The 20,461-nt window shown below is 44.9% G+C and overlaps 2 protein-coding genes across 3 annotated transcripts in view; both read left to right on the top strand.

Annotated features, from left to right (window-relative positions):
- PABIR2 (PABIR family member 2) overlaps positions 1 to 18,481 on the top strand; it is a 200,508-nt gene extending 182,027 nt beyond the window's left edge. The window contains exon 11 of one of the 2 annotated variants that reach the window (XM_027054188.2): positions 18,347 to 18,481. In XM_027054188.2, the coding sequence (XP_026909989.1) occupies positions 18,347 to 18,392 (46 nt within the window). In that variant the 3' untranslated portion in view covers positions 18,393 to 18,481. The remainder of the gene's footprint in view (positions 1 to 18,346) is intronic. The other variant, XM_027054191.2, reaches the window with a different exon arrangement.
- Positions 18,405 to 19,234, top strand: PLAC1 (placenta enriched 1). Its single transcript, XM_027054194.2, has one exon. It carries the CDS (start codon positions 18,405 to 18,407, stop codon positions 19,041 to 19,043), a length of 639 nt encoding a protein of 212 aa, XP_026909995.1. The 3' UTR covers positions 19,044 to 19,234.
- The last annotated feature ends 1,227 nt before the right edge of the window (positions 19,235 to 20,461 follow it).

The raw sequence follows: 20,461 nt of genomic DNA, 5'->3' as shown, positions 1-20,461 counted from the left end.
CATCAGATAAGACTGAGTAGATATGAAAATGCTCTGGAGTAAAAAGCACTGTTCAACGACATGGGCTAATACTAATAAAGTGATGGCTTCATACCCTTTGAGCTTTGCAGGCCCATTGCACATTCTTTGAGGCATGAAATCCAAGCCGTGGATGTGTGATGAAAATGTGGACATCAGTGCTTGTGTGGCCATCACTGGGGGGTTCTTTCCACCCACCAAGGATCCCTCCAACCCCTCCAGTAGAGCCCAAGGGTTGGTGGAACCATTTGCTAGTTCAGAGTGCCTGTCCAGGTTAAATAAGGACTGGTACGTATCAAAAATTATGGTTTCTATGACCTATATTTATTTCCCCCAAGGGAAGAACTGAGTTAGTTGCAAGACCACAGAAGATGCGAGAGGAGACTCTCCTTCAGATTTTGATCTTAGGATCCAAATGCTGTCCGTCAGGCTTCTCCAGATTTTCCATGCCCTGTCACTCACATTGGAGCCCTCCCCACCAGCCAGTAACGAAGCACAGATTCTCCCAACGGGAGGGAGGGGGGAGGAGTCACATGTTACACGTCAGTACATTTCAGGGACAAGCCCAACCTGTTTAGCCTTTAACACATAAGCTTGGCTTTTCTTCTCAATATCCCATGATTCAGCCCCAGGCCACCTAGGCTTCCCCCATGCCCTAGTCCCTTAGGAGAAACAAGGTCCTTGCTGGCTGAGTTCCACATTCGGTCCCCAAGTTACAGTGCACTCTGTAACTCCCCACAGCCACCTGACACCAGAGCTGTTGCTCAACCCTCCCGGTTCCCACGCCTGTGGTGCTTGAATTAGCTTCTCCCTGCCCCCCCCCCCCAAGTCAACCTCTTCCCAAGCGCGTCTTCTGCTTTCTGCTGTTCTTAACTGAATCCATCCCAGGTTTCTCCTCACCTTCTCCAGTCCGAGCTCTCTGTGTCCTTGAGTATTCCTCGGGCCCCCTTTTCCTTTGCTGACCGGATGAGAGTGGTTTTCAGCAAAATAGCTAGAGCTGGGAGTGACGAATCGAATCGTACTCAACGACAATCTGTGCAAGGCCATTTTATGCTACTTTTCTACGTGCGTACTTTTTGTGTATGAACCTTATTCCAAGTGCTCTGGAAAAAAAAAATACAAGCACCATGAGCCTTATACATTGGGCTTTTCTAGGCTCAACTGCATTTTTGTAAGCAAGGAAAAAAAAGCGTATCAGTTCTTAAAACCAAGAAATACGTTGGCAGTTGAATGAAGTGAGAGAAAAGGATCATTGGGAAGCATCTGGCTGGCGCCACCCCTCACCCCTGGCCCCTTTCTGTGGTGTGCCTGGGCCCTCTCTTTATGAAACTGTCCGAGAGAACCAAGGAGTTTATCCTGTTGGGACCCACGAGGGGAGGCTTCATGAGAGCGGTATCTTCCATGACTTCTGGGGGAGAGAGAACCAGCTCTGGAGCCATCTCACCAGGCCTCAGCCCTGGTCACTTGCTAGGATGTGACCCACAGGCACAAGTGATGTAAACTCTCTGGGCCTCGGTTTCCTTCTAACACGGGGATGATAACAGTGCCCACCTGAGAATGTCCTGGACGGTAAATGAGGCAAGGCTCGTAAAGCCCTGGGTGCTGTGCTTGGCATATTGTAAGTGCTCAATAAATGTGAGTGAGGAGGAGTGGGGGGGGGGGGGGGAAGAAAGAGAAGGAGAAAGTGAGGAGATGACCTTGGATTCCACCAAATCAAAGGGGCCTGGCCACCCCTCTGTCTCCTTCCCCTGCTCCCCTCCCTCGACTCAAGGCTCCCTGCCTTTACCGGCCAAGACTGTGCTCCTGGGTACAATGTCACTCTCACCCTCCTGCAATGACCAAATCGCTTTAAGGCGGATGCTGTGCATTTTTGCAGATGAAGCCTGAGCTTGTGTTGGCTTATGGCGAATTTTAAAATTTCGAAGATTATGAGCTTGTTTACTAAATAAATATGTGCATTTGGATCTGTCACGTCCTCCCTTGCAGATGCCTTGTCCCCCTCCCGTTGCTGTGGGCTCCAGAAGCGGGGAGGGGGGGGGCAGTGGGGTGTGAAAATGCCAGTTGTTGGTCTTCTTGGACCCAAAAATTATTTACAGAGCTCAGGATTTATAGTCAGGAAGGAGTTCTTTTTTTTTTTTTTAACAGAAATGGGCAAATCCTAGATACTCTGTGTATACAAACCTCCTTTCCAAAAGTTATGAAAGGACATTTTAACTTTAAATGAGTGCCCTGTTGGTGATACATTCTCACTGCTAAGTTCCATCACAACGTGGCCTTGAGGGGAAGGTCACACGGAAATTGCCACCTTTGGGTCCTGAAATCCCCCAGCAATGCTGTGCCTCCGTAAGTAGGCAGAGGTCCTTCTCTGTGCCTCTGGTTCACTCTCCCACCCCTTTTGCATCTAATGTCAAAGCATAAGCCGGTAACATATACCGAGGGATAGAATTCAACCCAGGGTCAGGTCACCTTGAACAGTTCTGTACAGAAGTCCAACTTTCAATTCTACCCCCCATGGAAGTTGTCCCCTCCTGTAGCTGCTCTCCACCAGCTGCCTGGCCAGCTGCTATGAGGCCCAAATTACCTCCACCTCCGGGTCCCATCCACATACTCCCTGGGGCTCGTTCGCCCGGCCCATGAGCTGGAATTGCCCATATCGGAAGTCAGCCCTGGTTTTCTCCAGTATTTTTTATTTTCACAAAAAAGGGCAACTTCTAGACACCCCGCACTCTCAGCACATGGGGCATGAGATGAAACAAAAGCTTGCTGAATCAGACCCCAAGAACCAAATCGAGCCAGAGATGATGTGAGCGTGGAACCAATGAGGAAGTTACATGTGTTCAAAAGGACTGGCTTAATGGGTCTCTTTAAAATATATATATATTTTACTTTTAATCACATCATGTAGGGTAGAACCCTCACTCTCCTTTTCCAATTCCTTGTTGGGTTTTTTTTTTGGGGGGGGGGAGATGTTTTGCCTGCTTTCATGTGCCATGTGTAGAATTTGTGGGTAACCAGAGGTTGGGTGCGAAAACGAGGCTGGGAGCTCACAGGGAAAACAAGAGGTAAAGAATTAAGGATTCAGGATCCAAATCACTGTTGCTTCTGTGTTGAGAGGTTGTCACACAGGCAATTAAGTGTTTATTAATTTCCCAGCAATGTAGTTTGAAAATCAGCACATCAAATAAAATATTTAACACCCAGGAAAAGCCAAATGCATATTCTGCATGTGTGTCCCTAAGTGGTATTTTTATGGAAGGAAACCTTATTTGAAACAAATGTCAGAACAGAAGTCGAGCTTATGAAATGCGCTGAGAAACCACAGCACATAAGGTTTTAAATGTGGCCCATAAAAAGCATCACCCTCGGCCTCAGTCCTGTCCGTGGTCAGCATGTGTATCTGAAGCATGTGTTCACCTACCTGTGTGTACAGGTGTCTGTACTCATTTGCGTATGTTTCACAGCCAGACCAGGTGGTCAGGTTGCTTCCGTGTGTAAAAGACAAATGGAAGTGGACCAGTGGATCCGTCCCTTCGCACCCGACTGCGTGGTCTCGGGACGAGGAAGGAATCTCAAAATGGTGGAAGGGGTTGTATCTGGAGATCCCTTGAGGAGCTCGCTGAGACCAGTCTGAGAATGAAGCTGTTTTCTGCCCACAGCAGAGAGACACAAGGGCCCTAGCCCCAAAGTGGGGAGCCCTGATCCAGCCTCAAGCCTCTGTCTGGGTATCTTGAAGGGTATTGCATGTAGCCTGTGCAAGAGAAAGGAGAGATTCGGGGTTGGTCACGGTCCACGACCAGGGGAGGCCCCCGAGATAGAGATGGTGTGCAGGCCGAGTCGGGGAGAGCTTGCCATTTCTTTCTCTCCTTTCCCGGATGCCTGCCTGCCACCTCGCTTTTTTCATTCATTTGTACATACATTCCTCAAGTATTTACCGAACACCTATTTCAGGCATACGCCTGGGCTCGCCAGGGCAGGAGTATACAGAAGACGTTTGTTTTCTCCTCTCCCTCTCAATGGTTCTTCTCTCCTTCTCTCCCCCCATAATTCAGTGGTAACGGGGTGGACGGAGGAATATCCAAAATTCATCCCGGTAGGAGATATCTGTGCCAGGAATTTCCGGCAACCCCCAAGGAGAGTGGCAGATTGATGGCACTCTCGTTGGGACTAACAAGGGGGTGGAGGGAGGTGGCGGGGGGGGGGGGTGTGGAAGGAAGCCTGTAGCCAGGCCGTCTGCCCAAGCCTATTCTATAGTTCCCATTTATCGGGCCCTTGCTCTGTGCCAGGCCCCATACGTGCAGTTTCCCATACCTCGTTCAATCCCCCAGACCACAAGGTATTTGTTACAACTGGCCCTGTTTTAGACGAGGAAACTGAAGCCAGGAAGGGGAAGTGACTTGCCCAAGGTCACACAGCTAGAAGTGACAGAGCCCCATATCTCCAACTCCCAGGCCTTTGAAAAACTCAGGTGTGGTTTAGACTTCAGCACAAAAATAGCTGAGGAGTTTCCAAAATGTGCTGGGAAATCTGTTTCAATGCAGTTACTTGAGTTTCTATATTCAACAGTAGTAAGTTTGTGGCGCCTGGGTGGCTCTGTTGGTTAAGCGTCCGACTTCGGCTCAGGTCATGATCTCGCAGTTTGTGAGTTCGAGCCCTGTGTCAGACTCTGAGCAGATGGCTTCAGATTCTGTGTCTCCCTTTCTCTCTGCCCCTCCCACGCTCACACTCTCTCTTCCTCTCTCTCTCTCTCAAAAATAAATAAACATTAAATTTTTTTTAAAAAATAATAATTTTAACAATAGCTAATATTTGTTGAGTGTTCCCATGTCAGGAACTCTACAAGACAGTTTTAGACTCATGGTCTTATGTAATCGTCACACAAAACTATGAAGAATTATTATTATTATTATTATTATTATTATTATCCTCATTTTACAAATGAGGAAGACAAAGCTTAGAAAGTAACATGCCCAAGGTTCCACAGCTAGTAAAACCAGGGCAGTTTCATCCACGTCTCTGTGACACATCAAAGCCACTTAGCTACTATGACTGTCCTGCCTTAAACCCACCAGGACCTCATTACTTTCAAATAATGACTTCCTACTCACCCCTTTTCTGTCCATATAACAGTTTCACCCAATTGTGCTCTATAAGGTGAGCTAAGTCATTGTCTCCTCCGTAACCTCCTCACCGAGACCACTTACCATCCCCAATATCCAATTAGCCCAACCTGAGGTCCCAGGGATGTGTCCATACAGGGGCATTAAGAACCAGAATATTACAAGCACCAAATTTCCAGTCACCCTTATAGGTTCATGGAATCTTAAGAACGTGGCAAAATAAAGCCGTAAGTTCTTAAATTTAGAAGTAATAAATGCTACTTAAAACTTGATTTAAATTTTTTAATGTGTATTTATTGTTGAGAAACAGAGACAGAGCATGAGCATGGGAGGGGCAGAGAGAGAGGGAGACACAGAATCCGAAGGAGGCTCCAGGCTCTGAGCTGTCAGCACAGAGCCCCACGCGGGGCTTGAACCCACAAACTGTGAGATCATGACCTCAGCTGAAGTCGGACGCTTAACCGACTGAACCACCCAGGCGACCCTACTTAAAACTCGATTAAAAAAAAATACCCCCCTAGGTCTACAAACTCCCATAAGCAGAATCTCAAAAAGGGAGACAAGAGAGAAGTCTTCCTCTCTGAAAATCAGTTTATTTTATAAATAATGATAAGGTGGCCCTTTTGAGAGTGTTGCTTATCTAAGAGACTCAGAATCTAAAGGTACCTCATATTGATAAATGAACATATCCCTTGAAAAAGACCATCCTTTATACTTCTTTAATCCTTCATTCTCTTTCCCCCTTGTTCTATAGAACAGCCCCGGAAGAGCCAGGGAAGCTCTGCCTGTCTGGGGTCATGGCCTCGAGGACTTATTCTATTTCAGCTTCTACCTCTAGGCAGCCAGAAAAATTACTCTGAACCACCCGTAGAATGAGCACCTGCTTCGGTTATTGTCCCAATGTGAACATGCTAATCCCTGGGCTTAGGAGAGGTTCGCCTTCCACGCAAAATGGTCAGGCCCTTCTAATGGGTCAACACCGCTGATCTTAATACCCCAGTCTTGATTTGGAACAGGTGGATGCCACAGTTGTTCAATTCTTGTTATGAGCCAGAGCACGGCTCGAACAATATAAGATTCTTCATAAAGAGTCTGACAGAATGCCAGATGGTATTATTGAGGGAAATAAACTCAATTCCTCTCTGTAACATCTTTTTTTTGAGCACCAAAACGTTGGTGAAAACCCGCCTTTTGTCGGGGCACTAGGGCTGCCTAGCCCTAGTTGTGTAGAACATGGTACTGATATAAAATTACCCACTGAATCTATATTTGGCTGTCTGTTCCCCTCCCCCCCGCCCCATTCTCATCCAAGCCCTGTCTGGAGATTCACAAACGTCCAGGCTTGGTAAATAAAGCCCAGCATTCTTTTTAAAGACATGATGAAATCAGAAAAAGACACAGTCTCTGTCCTCGGGGCGGAATCAGGAATATGCGATTCCCCACTTCCGTAACAAATGTAAGACTTTGGGAATGTGTGGTACCCTTTTTCCATTCAGAAAGATTTATTGGGTGAGCCTGCAGGCCATTCTTCATAGTTTGGGGCTGCCATATTTGGTTGCTTTCTACAGAAGCCATATACATGTCCCTTGTCAAAATAGATTGGGAGGGCCTGGATATACTGTGTGTCCTCAAGTTCATTATGTTCTGGATATACATGCAGCTTCTGGAACAAATGTGTTACATGGAAATCAGGAATGACTGCTTGTTCTCAAGAAGCCTAAAATATAAGGCGCGATAAAATATAAACAGTGATTTTGAATTATCTTCTCTGAGTGCCTCTAAATTTCTGTCTCTCGTTTATGGCCTTTTTCCCCCCTCCATTTCCCCTGCTTGAAAAGCTATTAATTTCCCCACCTCCCCATCACCCTAGACCCTGATCCCCATAAACAATCTATGCTTTTTACGTCCTCTTTTTTCAACACTCCCTGTGTTTACTTTCTTAGAGTTGGCATATACTAGAAAGAAAGGTATGGAAGCTTCGTGAGCATCGCAGACGCTTTCAGTCCTGTCTTTGCCACTTACTGGTTCTGTGTCTTCAGTGAGTTTCCTAACTTCAATAAATGTTCATTTCCTTCCTTCCTTCTTCAAAGGAATTTTAGTTTCTATGGTCAGGCAGCTGCCTCTGATGAATGGCCCCGTCTAGTGGGTAGATTCGGTTTCCATCTTTGTTTCCCATAACTCAGGAGTGAAAAGAAAACTTTACCGAGTGAGAGGGGCCAAGGAAGCACACACTACCCGCTCAGCTGTGTCTGACTGGATCTGCCCTCTCTGGTCTGTGAATACTCCATCCTTCCTCTTGTCTTTTGCGAATCTTGGGCTATTCTAGAAAGCTTGGTCCTTGCCCCTCACTGCCACTTGCCATCTTAGAGCTTCACTCGGCTCTTCCCAGCTCTGGGATGTTGCTCCTGGATGCCCTCTGTGCTTTGGTTTGCTCAGCAACCTCGGCTGAGTTGGAGTTAGCTGTGTCTCCCTCTTCTGAGTAACTGGGCCACCATCAGACACTGGAGCAGAACTCCGCCACGTATCTTGGTGCAATAGTCCCTAGGCCAGGCCACTTCAGGGCTTTCTCTTCTTTTCCACAATGATTCACTCATAATGAATACAACATACAATGTTGTATACGGAGTAAAGGGGAAGAGAAGCCAGGTAGGCTGGTGGGAATGCCTGAGGCCCAAATCTACTTAGCCATCCTTGATCTTGGCCAAGGCTTTCTGCCCTTCTGGGATCCCATTTCCACGGTTTTAACATGTAATGCCTGTCTTTGGGGACCTTACTGGAGAGAGCACACGCTGTTGGGGGTTTTCTATGCAAAGAAAAGATATCCAAACTAAAGAAAATGTTTGAGGGGCACCTAGGTGGCTCAGTTGGCTAAGCGTCCAATTCTTGATTTTGGCTCAGGCGATGATCTCACAGTCGTGGGATCAAGCCCTGCATCAGGCTCTATGCTTGGTATAGAGCCTGCTTGAGATTCTCTCTCTCTCTCTTTCTCTCTCCCTCCCTCCCTCTACCCCTTCCACCCACTCTCTCTCTTTCTAAAAAAAAAAAAGAAAGAAAATGTTTGAGACCTGTTGCCATATGTGACCCTTATATGTTCAAACAAACTTTTAAAATTCTTTGAATTCTGCAATTGTTAAAACATTGCTAAGAAGCATAAGTATAGAAAAGAAGCCATGACTACCTCCCTTCTAGGTTAAATAGAAAATGTTTATACTCTGGACCACTTGCCCTACAGCTGTGCTGGAGCCTCCATGGAGGAAGTTCCAAGGAGCAGAGCCCCAGCCTTTGCAATCCAGTGCAAGAAGTTTGGAAAAAGAACCCTTGGTGAGGAGCTTTCAGAAATCATGCCACTTTTTTTTTTTTTGAGAGAGAGACAGAGAGAGAGAGCAGAGAGAGAGAGGGAGAGAGAGAGAGAGAGAGAGAGAGAGAGAGAGAGAGAGAGAGAATCCCAAGCAGGCTCAGCACTGTCAGCACCAAGCACAACATGGGGCTCGATTTTGGGAACTGTGAGATCATGACCCAAGCCAAAATCAAGAGTCGGACGCTGAACCGACTAAGCCACCCAGGCGCCCAGATCGTGCCGCTTATAGAAAGGCCATGTCAGCTCCCCCAACATTTAGAGCAGAGCGGTGAGCCTCATTCTGAGTATCTTCCTTAACACTGTGACCCGCCGTCCATCTCCCCTTCCACCTGCCTCTTTTAAGCCCCAGTCACAACAAAAACCTGACTGGGGGCTCAGTCCCTGGTAGGTCGTATTCCATAGTCTTCCATGTGTCAGGTTTAGAGGCTCTGGGCATCAATGACATTGTGAGACTCTCAAAGGACCTATATATATAACCTATGCACACATGGGGTGTGCATGCGTGTGTGTGTGTGTGTGTGTGTGCGTGCGTGTGTGTGTGTGTTCTCCCATGCCTCTGTTTATAATATACATGCTAATTATGAGCACATTAGGATACATAATTCTGAACACTATGAATGATGATATTATGAATGCACACATGGGAACGCGCACACAGCATCCTGTAATCGAACTTTAAAGACCCTATGATCTCCCGCCTGCCAACAGGACAGAATGCCCTCTCCAGTCATCCTGACCAGTGCCCATCCCGCCTCTACCTGAATGCCTCCTGAGAACCAAGAAAACTTGGTTTCATCCCTGCTGTCTCCCTTCACTTTTGGACAACTTTTAGAATAAGAAAGTCTTCCTGATATGACACTAACCCCCCACCCCGTTCGGTTTCTCCTGTAGACGTCCAGCGCCAGCACCCCTTTGCCTGGCTCCTCTTATCTTCACGTTGTCTCTGTTCCTTGTCTCACCATCTTTGTAATTCCGAATGGAATTTAAGGCTGTAGCAAGACACAGAGTCAGAACATACATAGTTGCAAGCTCTTATCTCAGGAAGGAAGCATGTGTGTCTGCTCAGTTGGTTGGGAAAATATATTTATTAGTTTGCAAGGGCCGCTGTACAAAGCACCACAAACTAGGTAGCTGAAAACAACAGAAGTTTACTGTCTCAGTTCAGGAAGCTGAAAGCCCAAGATCAAGTGTCAGAAAGGCCATGTTCTCTCTGGTGGCTCTAGGAGAGGATCCTTCTTCGCCTCTTCTAGTTTCTGATGTTTGCCGACAATTCTGGGTATTCTTCGGCTTCAGATGCTTCATTCACTCCAGTCCCGTGGCTGTCTTCTCCCATGTGTCTTCATGTTGTCTTCCGTCTGCAGGGTCCCTGTGTCCAAACGTCCCTTTTTTGTAAGAACGTCAGTCATAGTGGATTAGAGTCCACCCCAGTGACCTCATTTTAACTTGATGATTTCTGTAAAGACCCTATTTCCAAATAAGGTCACATTCTGAGGTACTGGGGGTTAGGATTTCAAATATGAATTTGGAGAGACACAATTCAACCATAAATATATATCTATATCTATCTCTCTCTCTATATATATATATATTATATAATATAATCGATATAATATAATCGATATAATATAATATAATATAATATAATATAATATAATATAATATGTATTAGATACATATAGAAAGAAGGAGGATAGGAGTGCCTGGGTGGCTCGGTTGGTTAAGCATCTGACTCTCTATTTCAGCTCAGGTCATGATCTCACGGATCATGAGATCAAGCCCCATGACAGGCTGTGTGCTGATAGCATGGGGCCTGCTTGGAATTCTCTCTCTCCCTCTCTCCCTGCCTCTCCCCTTCTTGCACACGTGCGTGCTCTCTCTCTCTCTCAAAATAAACTCTTTTAAAAAAGGAAGGACAGTGACCAAGGGTGGGGGTTATATATTATATTATACATATTGGCGTATAGAATATACATATGCATATGTTTGCATATATTATATACATATATTTCAAGTCTTGGCCCTTGAGAAAAATGTCATGAGGATCCTTTATTCTTTGTTAAGGGAATGATAGATTGCCAGGGCAAAGGAGACTTCTTTTTGTCATTAATACATATCATAATAGTATTATATGTCACATATGTATATATCATCAGGGATAATAATATAATAGGTCAGCATTTTATATTTATTTTAACGTCTGTATGTTACATATTTTTAATTACTTATATGTTGTGATACACAAATGATGAACACAAGTTCAACCTATTAAGTATATATATTTTTTGCAATGTGTTTTTTAAGTATAGCTGACCCACAATGTTACACATTATTTGCATATTTTAACCAAATATGAATTGCATAAGAACGTGCCAGGCCAACTCCCTGCCCCAACGATTTGGGACTGCTAGGATAAGGGGCTATCACACTCAGTATCAAACCTTTGTTATATACAAGGTACGGATAAAAGAAATGGAGAGTGATATTTACCAATAAAATATGCGAAGATGGGGTCAACTTCGAAGCATTTTGGGGAGCCCTGTGGCTAGGGGACACTGAAACAAAGCCTGAAGTTGGCCTGGATCTCTCTCTTGTTGTGAAGTTGCAGAGTGGCGGGTGCCAGGCTAGCTCAGAGTGAGCCCAGGGTCAACTTGTGGGAGGGGAGACTGAACCCATTTTGCCTCCGATTTCCCAGGAGCCTCTGCTGTTTTGTGATTTCTACCTCTGTGCTCGGGTCTGGCAGCGGGCACGTAGATGCGCCCTTAGGAGGAACAGATATGCAGCCCGTGGTTTAGCTTCCTCCTTCTGGCGGATGGAATCCCCTCCACAGGCAACTTCGGGGGGCCGTGACCATGTGCCTCAGTCAACCCAGTGACTCCCGCAAGCCCCTTGCAGGCTCTCCCAGGACCTTGTAGGCCGGAGGCTTCCCGTTCTGACTACACCGTCTCTCGGTTGCCTGGACTTGGCCTGGCTGGGGCTTGAGAATTTCTTTCTTCCCATGTAAAGCCAGACCAGAAGAGAAGAGCACCTTGTCTTGTCTCTAGAGGTTGACTTAGTTCACTTGCCCGAGACCATCAGAGTGGGGATAGCCTGTGACTCTCTGGCTGAATCCACTCATGCTGACACTGGTTGTTTGGGTGCTTGACAGAAGGAAGGAAGAAAGTGACCGGGGCGGGGGGGCGAGGAGGGTAGTATAAGGAATTCTGGCTCTGTCTGGAGTGGCTGGCTAAGAGCTCCTTGAGAGGGAAGTGGGTACCATTGTGCTGAGCAGATGTGAAGCCCTTGGCATCAGCAAGCCAAGTAGGCAGTCAGGTAGGCAAGTGGGCAGGCTGGGGACCTTGACCCTTGACCTCTGACAGGGGCCCTGCACTCTACGAAGAAAGACTCTGCTGCCATTCCAGGCCTTCAGCTGGGAGTCTGGGGAAGAGGTGGTGCAGGGGATTAGCCGATAACCAGACTCAGGCCCTTAGGGACCGGGCAAGGAGGCACAGGGGCAGGTGGCTGGTGGTCACTCATTCAATAAATATTTACTGAGTACTTACTATGTACCAGACACTGTCGTAGACCAATACCCAGTTCCTTAAGGAATTTACAGTCCCAGGATTAAGGAATGGAGAAAAATAGGAGGGATGAGGGCAGTAGAGGGGAACGGGTCTGGGCTTTCCTTTCTCCTTAGTGCGTATGTCTGTCTGTCCATCCGTCCTGTGTGTGTGTGTGCGCGTGCATATGCATGTGTGAGGTTCGGTCTTCCCACAGCGTACTGGCCACCGAGCAGTACATCTTCAACTACTCCAATATACAGCATGCCTCCCAAATTATAGGCTCTGTAACAATGACCGTCGGCCTTGCTATCAGAGGACCTTTTTCTAAACCTTTGCTCCCGTTCAGGGCCCCAGGGATGGTGAACAGCCTCAGTCAGGGTGTGCACACACGCACCAAGTCGCTACATTTTGGGTGGGGTGTACATAAGATAGCTCTGGATTTGGGAAAGATGCATGTTGCTCAAGCCAGTTAAAAATCAGCCAGGCAACCTATAAAGTCAACTGTGGTTTGATCTGGACTCAAGCCATCCTTCCGCTGGGGCCGTATATGTGCACCTCGCTTTAAGAAAACCTGTACCCAAAAATCCCGACTTTGAAAGGGAGAGAGGAATGTGCCTGACCATTTCTGGAAGCCATCTAGGGCCCTCATTTATTGACACAGGTGTATCAAAGAGGTGGTGAGGCCCTTGAAGGAGCATCTGATTCGATCCTCTGCCTTCTGTTGGTAACATCCGGAAATCATCTCAGGAGAACAGGCCTTTATCTGGTTTGGGCAGACCCCCCGAGACTGCTAACGGGTTACAAACGCAGCCCCGTTGCTGTGGGCTGGGAGTCCTGCACAGACACGAGCTCACCTTGTCTTGTAAAATGAGGAAGGACGCTGGGACTTCGTGGCAAAGGGTGTAGTTTTTCGGAAAAATCAAACTCAAATAAATTATTAGATTAAAACGTAAACTGAATTAGGGGCATGGCTTTGGGATTTTCCTTACATTGTACGGAAATTATGAAATACATCCCTTCGTTCAACTTTAAAATTAAACCAACTCAGCTTCTCTGCACGAAAGGGAAGGAGTTCCCATGACCTGATATTTGCAATTTCCACTAAAGTACAGCTTTCTGTATTTATTTGGAAATACTTACGTGCAGTCAGGGTACAGTTTACCCTTGTTATGTAGCCTTATTATGGTTTGATTTCACATTGGACTCCTCACCTTTTAAGCAACTAAAGTTGTGACCCAACAGAAACTTCTCTTACAAGGGATCTTGGGCTCTTACTCATTTCGCAACCTTTATTTGTGCAGGAGATGAACCATGACATTTAAACTATGCTTGATAGCTTAACAGATTATAAGAACAAAACCAGATGGCCCAAACAAAAATAATGCTTTGATTGCTTTCAAATTCAATGTCAAAAATTAAGAACGGCTTTCAAAAATCCTTGACTTTTTTTTCCAGAAATGACTTTGGATTTTACATACATATATATACATTATATATTATACATATATGTGGATTTTATACATAGATATGGGTTATATATATATATATATATGGATTTTATGTATATATGGATTTTATACATGTATGTGCATTTTATATATATGGATTATATATATATTATATATGGATTATATTTATATTTATATTTATATTTACATTCCCCCCAAGTCCAGAAGTATATAAAGCAAAAATTTAACAATGGTTACTTTGAAGGTTAAGTGTTTTCTTCTGTTTTCTGTATCTCTCCACTTTTCTACAGTTACTCTTAGAATCAGTGAAAACTTTTTTAATGACTACTCTTTCATTTAATTTGAATGAAGTCTTTTCTAAGGTTGAGTCAAGGTGTTTTCCTCTGTTGAGAAGGTGGACATTGTTAAGCATTAGCAGTTCATAATTCTTCTTCCGCGCACAATGATGAATAGCGTGCGGTAACTTAAGCACCATGCTTCGCCAGCTTGCAACACTGAGCTGGACCTGGGCTCTTTAGAATTAATGTAAATTCCACCAAAGTAGTTATTTAATTTTCTAACTCACTTTAATGGACCTTCAACATCATTAGTACAATCACAATCCCCACTTTCTTTGAGAGCAGTGAAGCAACTAATTCTTTAAAACCGGGCTTTATCCAAAGAATTCAATTTTAAAAGCCTCCCAAACCTCGAGGTAGCTGGCAGGGCAAAGTCAAAATGTGACTATTTGAGTTTCTGGGCGAAAGAGTTCACAAAGTGTTAGGATTCTTTTTTCTGTTCTTGTTTTGTCAAAGAATCTTTGCTCCGACTCAGATTCTTTTTTCTTCAAATCAGCTGCAAGAGAATGAACAAACTTTGCTGCAAATCAAAGCCCTGACAGTTATATTTCCCTGAGATAATTGCATACTGCTTTGGAGTTTCCTTTTCCCCTCTGTTTCCTTTTGTTTTGACAACAAGATTCTGGGAAAACAATATACAATTGATAACTATGCTGTCATGAGTATACTGAATTTTAAAAATAAATAACTGTCGACCCAAAAAGCTTCCAGGAGCCTATGGAGCGAGTTCTTTTTCCAAGCCGTTCCAAAACCAGATGTGGAAATGTTTAGCTAATTCCCCTCCCCAATCCCGTGCAAAGAGTTCATATGTGTCTGCTTTCACAAAACACAAACAGCACAAAACTAATTTGGACTGCAACTTTTGTCTCTTTTAAAAAGGATCTTTTCTTCCTGAGATTAAAAATGCTCTGTGTTCACGCCAATATTCAATCTCTTTCCTGTAAGACATTAAGAACTAGAGTTTACATTCCCACAATGAGACAGTTCATGATTTTTTTAAATGTAAAAGATGAATGAATGAATGAATGAATGAATGAATGAGACCTATTAAGAATTAAGCTTATTAGGGAGTTCTTGAAAAAAATAAAAGGAAGGAGGAAAACGCTGTCAGAGGAACTAATGGAAAATATATATGCATAGACCACATTTAGAAAAACAGAAAGCTACTGTGCTCTGTAGCTACAGGGAAAGCAAACATTTTGCATCCAGGTGCCATTAGTAGCTCTGGGTTTGTCCGCCTCTATAGCTCAGTTCAGGACAGCTTGTACCAATAGCTGAGCCCTGCTTGGCTACACAAATGCACCTAAGCCCAGTGCTTCTGGAATGTCACAGGGATGATTTGCAATCAAGTCAAAATGGGGCTAGGGTAACGCAAACCTTGAGATCTGCTTTCTAAATGCCCAGCTGCCAATGCCTCCGCCTCCTCCTCCCCCTCCTCCTCCCCCCTCCTCCTCCCCCTCCTCCTCCCCCCTCCTCTTCTTCAAGAAGCTGGACAGTAATCCCAAGGTGAGCACTCCCTTCTCTGCATTTATTTCTTCCATGTCCTCAACTCCCTTAGCTCTGAAGATTTCTGGAGACTTTAAATGGGATTCTGTCCACAGCTCCCGGGATGTGGTGCACAGCCCCAGAGATCCCGTCCTGCCAGCACATCTCAGAAGTTAGAAAGGCCATTTGATTTGATGATTCCACACTGTGTTGTGAATGACTTATAACCATCCCCCAACACACACACACAGCCTCTACCCTTCCTGGGAATGGCAGGTAGCGGCGGGGCAGGGGGGTTGCGAAGGGAGGGTGCCCAGTTGTGATGATGCCTGTACTCAGTAAAACGGAGCAACTCCCAAAGTGTGGCATCCAGCTAGGGTTAGCGAGCTCATTAGCAACTACATTCTGCTCTCCTTCCGGCCTCCTCACTCCTCCCTGCCACCTCAGAGATGCAGGGTCTCGAATGTGGGTCCCACTGACTTCATTTTCAAGTTTTATCTGCACTCAAAGGCATGGTGTCACACACATGGGCATCTTCATTTATGTCTTCCCTCATGTGGCAAGCTGTTCCTGGCTATAAATAAATAAATAAATAAATAAATAAATAAATAAATAAATAAAACAGGAAAGAGAGACTGTCCTGAGTTTGGAAATTTGTACTAAATGAACCCCCAAACTTAGTGATGTTACTAAACCCCTTTCTTCAAGACCGATTTGGTGCAATGTCATTCAAAAGTGGGTGTAGAGGTGAAGTGGCCTAAAATGATTGCTTGGGGGCGGGGGGGACTGTCTTGTTTCTCAGAGGCTCTGGGCTTTTTATAACCCTTTTGGGATTATTCCTGAGAGGGCGGAGGGGGGTGAGGGATAGGGAAGATGCTTGAGAAAGGGAGCAGAAATGGAAGGCAGGACTCCCTGGGCCAGAACCTGGCCTTGAACTTGGGTCTCAGTGTTGGGTTTGAACAACCAAAATGCAATGGAAGGATTGTTTCTTTGGCCTATTCCAGGAACTACTCAAAGGGGAGGTTTTTGTTCAGGGCCAACAGATCCAGGCTATGAGATGATGGTAAGCACAGAGAGGAGAGAGAGGGAGAGAAAGCCGCTCCTAAAACATGCTCTGGGTAGGGCGGACTTCACCAGCCCAGGACAGTAGTGAATAGTGTGGTGGAGTGATTATCTCAGCAAATATCAAGCATCATTCCAGAGCAAGGGGTTTGTTTATTTAACTGTTGAGTCATTATCCAAGACCAGCTGGCATCAGAGTTTACTTGTGTTTTGTTGTTGTTGCCGTTTTATTTTGTTTGTTTTGGTTTTTTTGGAGGGGTAAGAGGGTCAGGGTTTTTTTTGTTTGTTTGTTGCTGCTGCTTCTGTTTTTGCTTTGCAAGAAACAGACAGGCAATCCCAGGAGGGATATTTCAGAACAAACCAAGAGGAAAGGGAGGACCCAGATAGACCCCTTAGGCTTCTCTTTACACCCAACAGAATGAGAAGTCACTAATGAGAGAGGTAGGGAGGCCCAATCTGTACCAACCAGAGCAAGTGTCTGAAACAAAGCATTTCATCCAGGCCAGTGCACTTTTCTAGTGGGCCCATTATGCCATGGTTTCCATCAAAGAATGCAGCAAATTCATCAATATCAAAGGAAGAGAAAGTTGCATTTTTGCAACCGGGGAAAAGAGGAGGGTAGAAATGGCTTGGGATGCCTTTTAGTACAATGCTGTGCACATAGTAGGACTCAATAAATAATAGTCGAAGGGTGAATTCATATATGCAGGGGTCACTTAACCCATCAGAGAAGAACAAACGTAAAACCCTACAGTTGTGCATATACATTTTCCCTTGGAAGTTTAGGTTTGTTTCTGTTTGGTTTATGTCATTTTCACTTTTAAGATGAGACCTGGGTTGGGCAATATTTGATGATATTCCTCTTCCTTCCTTCGTGTTTCACTTGTCTTCCCCTTCTGACATTGTGTTTTAGACATATGTTCTTAGAATTGCTCGACCTGACACTCTTTAGGAGGTAAAAGGCCTAGGAAGTGGCTGCAGAGCTTCCCATTGGAAAAGAAAAGAAATAAAAAGCTAGTGAAAATAAAATAAAACCGTAAAGCAAAGAATATGACTCAATGAGGTGGAAACCGTGGCCGCAAAGAATATTTCAGGGGATACCTCGTCAATCGTTACACAAAGTATAAAGCAGCATTTTTTGTTTCTGTGATTTCACGATTTTACAACGTGGCCTGACTGAGATATCAGCGAATCCGTCGGTCGCAACAATTGATGACGCTGCTGCTAGAGTTTATGAAGTATCCATTGGCTCAATTCAAGTGAGCCACTTGCGGAGATTGCCATATGTGGTTGTCAGTAATAAACCACAATTTCTTCTCTGGCTTTTATTGAGTTCTGTTTGTTCTAAACCAAAAACAAGGCAATGGGGGGGGGGTCGTTTATGGTACATGGGAAGACACTGGGGCTGCCAACTTGAATTAAACTGTCACCTTATTTAATGTGTGGCCCCAAAATCATTTCATCTTCTTTTTTGTTGGGGTTACACACAAAAAAGGATGCCATTGCTGACCAGTGTAGACACTCATTCTGTATATGGGGGATAGGTGTTTTATATCAAAACAGCATGGTAAAAGCCACTTAGAGAAGCCATTTGTAGTCATCCATCAACATGTGAGTTCTGACAATGAAAATTCAGTTCTCTCTCACAAGAATGTTTTCCTTTTCTTTGTTTTCTTATTTTTTTTTCAGTTTTATCGAGGTATAATGGACAAATAAAATTATAGGATATTTAAAGTGTGCCACATGATGGTTTGACATACGTATGCGTCATGAAAGAATTCGCCCAACCAAGTTAATGAACACGTCCATCACCTCACATATTTACCCCTTTTCCTTTTTTGAGAACATTTAGGTTCTACTCTTTTAGCCTTAAAAATACTTCTGTTTTAAAAAAATGATTGTGTTTGAACTTCCAATAGGAAATAAGATGATTTGCCTTTTGTGTTTTTGTATGCTCTAGAAATCCTCACCAGACAACTTCCTGTTTCCTGAGAGTCGTTACCTGATCAGCTACAGGGATGAAAGTTTTGGAGTTGATAGGAGGGATGGTCATCCTCACCTCTGTGTTTTCGGCGTGTTCCGCACAAAGTCCGATGACTGTACTGTGCTCCGCAGACTGGTTCGTGGTCACAGTACACCCCTTCATGTTGAATAATGATGTATATGTTCATTTCCATGAGTTACACTTGGGCCTGGGTTGCCCTGCCAACCACGTTCAGCCACACATGTACCAGTTCACCTACCGTGTCACTGAATGTGGCATCAGGGCCAAGGCTGTCTCTCAGGATATGGTTCTATATAGCACCGAGTTGTACTATGTTTCAAAAGTTACCTCTTCTAAGCAGGTGATCCCAGTGTCATGTGCAGCCCCCCAGCAGTGCCCATGGCTTACTCTGCCCTGCTCCGCGAAAGTAGCCAGTGGCACAGGAACCACAACCCAGAATGGCGAGGCATGCGGTGAGGTGTTCACCTTGTCACAGTCCAACCAGAGGCCCAACTGCGATTGCCCACCTTGTGTGTTCAACGAAGAAGAGGGTGCCCAGGCCCCATGTCACCAAGCAGAGGCCCAGGAGGGCCAGCTTATGCAGCCATCTTCCCTTGTTAATATTTCTGAGGATTGGTCTCTTCACTCAGACGATCTGATTGGGTCCATGTGATCCCCAGGTTTGAGGTCTCCTGTAGAGGCTCTTTATGACGTTAGTATGTAATATTTTCTAGTATCAGACAAATAAGTGTTCTGGCATCCCCTTTATGAGTGCTTTTGAGAGAGGACAACTCATAGTAACTTCATGAGTAAAGCTTTCTTATATTTTTATATCTTTTTTTAAAAGAAAAAATAAAATTTTGATGGCATAAAAATATCAGTTCGGCTCTTTTTATTTAAGAAACACACACATAACTTTTACTATGGGCCACACACTGTTCTAAGCGCTTTACAAACATGCATGCCTGGTGTCTTCTGACCGGGATGATTGCGCTCTCCTTGAAGGCCCCCAACTGAATCCCTCCCTCTGTGTCCCCGTTTCACTGAACACGCTGCACCACTCAGCCCTAGCGCCGAACTGCACACTTTCTTAGTTTGATCAATGGCCGTATGACTTTTCATTCGGGGGAGGCACGGATTCCAACCTGGTGATTTATAAACCACCAGTGGTTCTAAGAATTACTCAAGTTGCTTCCCACCAACTAGATGGTAAGCTCCTGAGGCCAAGGGCTGGATCTTATGTTTAGCCACAGACTGGTAGTACCTTGGAAGGAATTTTATTCCCCGACTTACATGATCAGAAAGCTTTCACCCAGGTTTGGCTGTCCATTAACTTTCTCAAATACTTGGAAAAGGAGAGTAAATGCATTCAACAAACATCCACTGAGCGCTACTGCATTTCAGGTACCGTTCTAGGCATTGAGCTCAGACAGTGAATTGAAACTGAGCCTCAGAGAAATTGAGGTCACACAGCTAATAAACAAACAAATAAGTAAACAACGATACATCGCGATAGCAACGAATGCCATGAAAAAAACTTAAAACCAGGTGATACGAGAGAAGCTGGAGAAAGGGTCAGAGCAGACAGGGACCCTGAGGAGTCATTTAACCTGAGTCTTGATGTGAAGAAGGAGCCAGCCCTGGCACGATCTGAGAGAGAACATTCCAGAGAGTAGAAGCATCTCATTTAATCTTCACCACAACCTCGAGAGAAGTACTCTTACTATATCCATTTTACAGGAAACAGAAGCACAGAATGACTAAGAAATTCACCCAAGGCCAATACCTATTAAGCAGCAGGCACTGTTGGGGCTACCCGGGTGGCTCAGTCAGTTGAGCATCTGCCTCTTGATTTCAGCTCAGGTCATGATCCCAAGGTCATGGGATCGAGCCCCATGTTGGACTCCGCACTGAGTGGGGAGCCCGCTTAGGAGTGTCTCTCTCCCTCTGCCCCTCTTCCCCACTCATGCTCTTCTCTCTGTCTCTCTCAAATAAATGAATAAATAAGTAAATAAATAAACAAACAAATAAACAAATAATTGGAAAGCAGCGTTGGCACAATGTACGTGATATTATACACAGTGGGCATGA

The sequence above is a fragment of the Acinonyx jubatus genome, chromosome X (assembly GCF_027475565.1).
Source record: "Acinonyx jubatus isolate Ajub_Pintada_27869175 chromosome X, VMU_Ajub_asm_v1.0, whole genome shotgun sequence".
Taxonomy (NCBI): domain Eukaryota; kingdom Metazoa; phylum Chordata; class Mammalia; order Carnivora; family Felidae; genus Acinonyx; species Acinonyx jubatus.
Note: the sequence above shows the minus strand (reverse complement) of the source record. Positions and strands in the feature narration are given on the sequence as shown.

What these genes read in the sequence shown, in the direction of transcription:
- PLAC1 (XM_027054194.2), top strand. Translation starts at nt 18,405, where the DNA reads ATGAAAGTTTTGGAGTTGATAGGAGGGATGGTCATCCTCACCTCTGTG.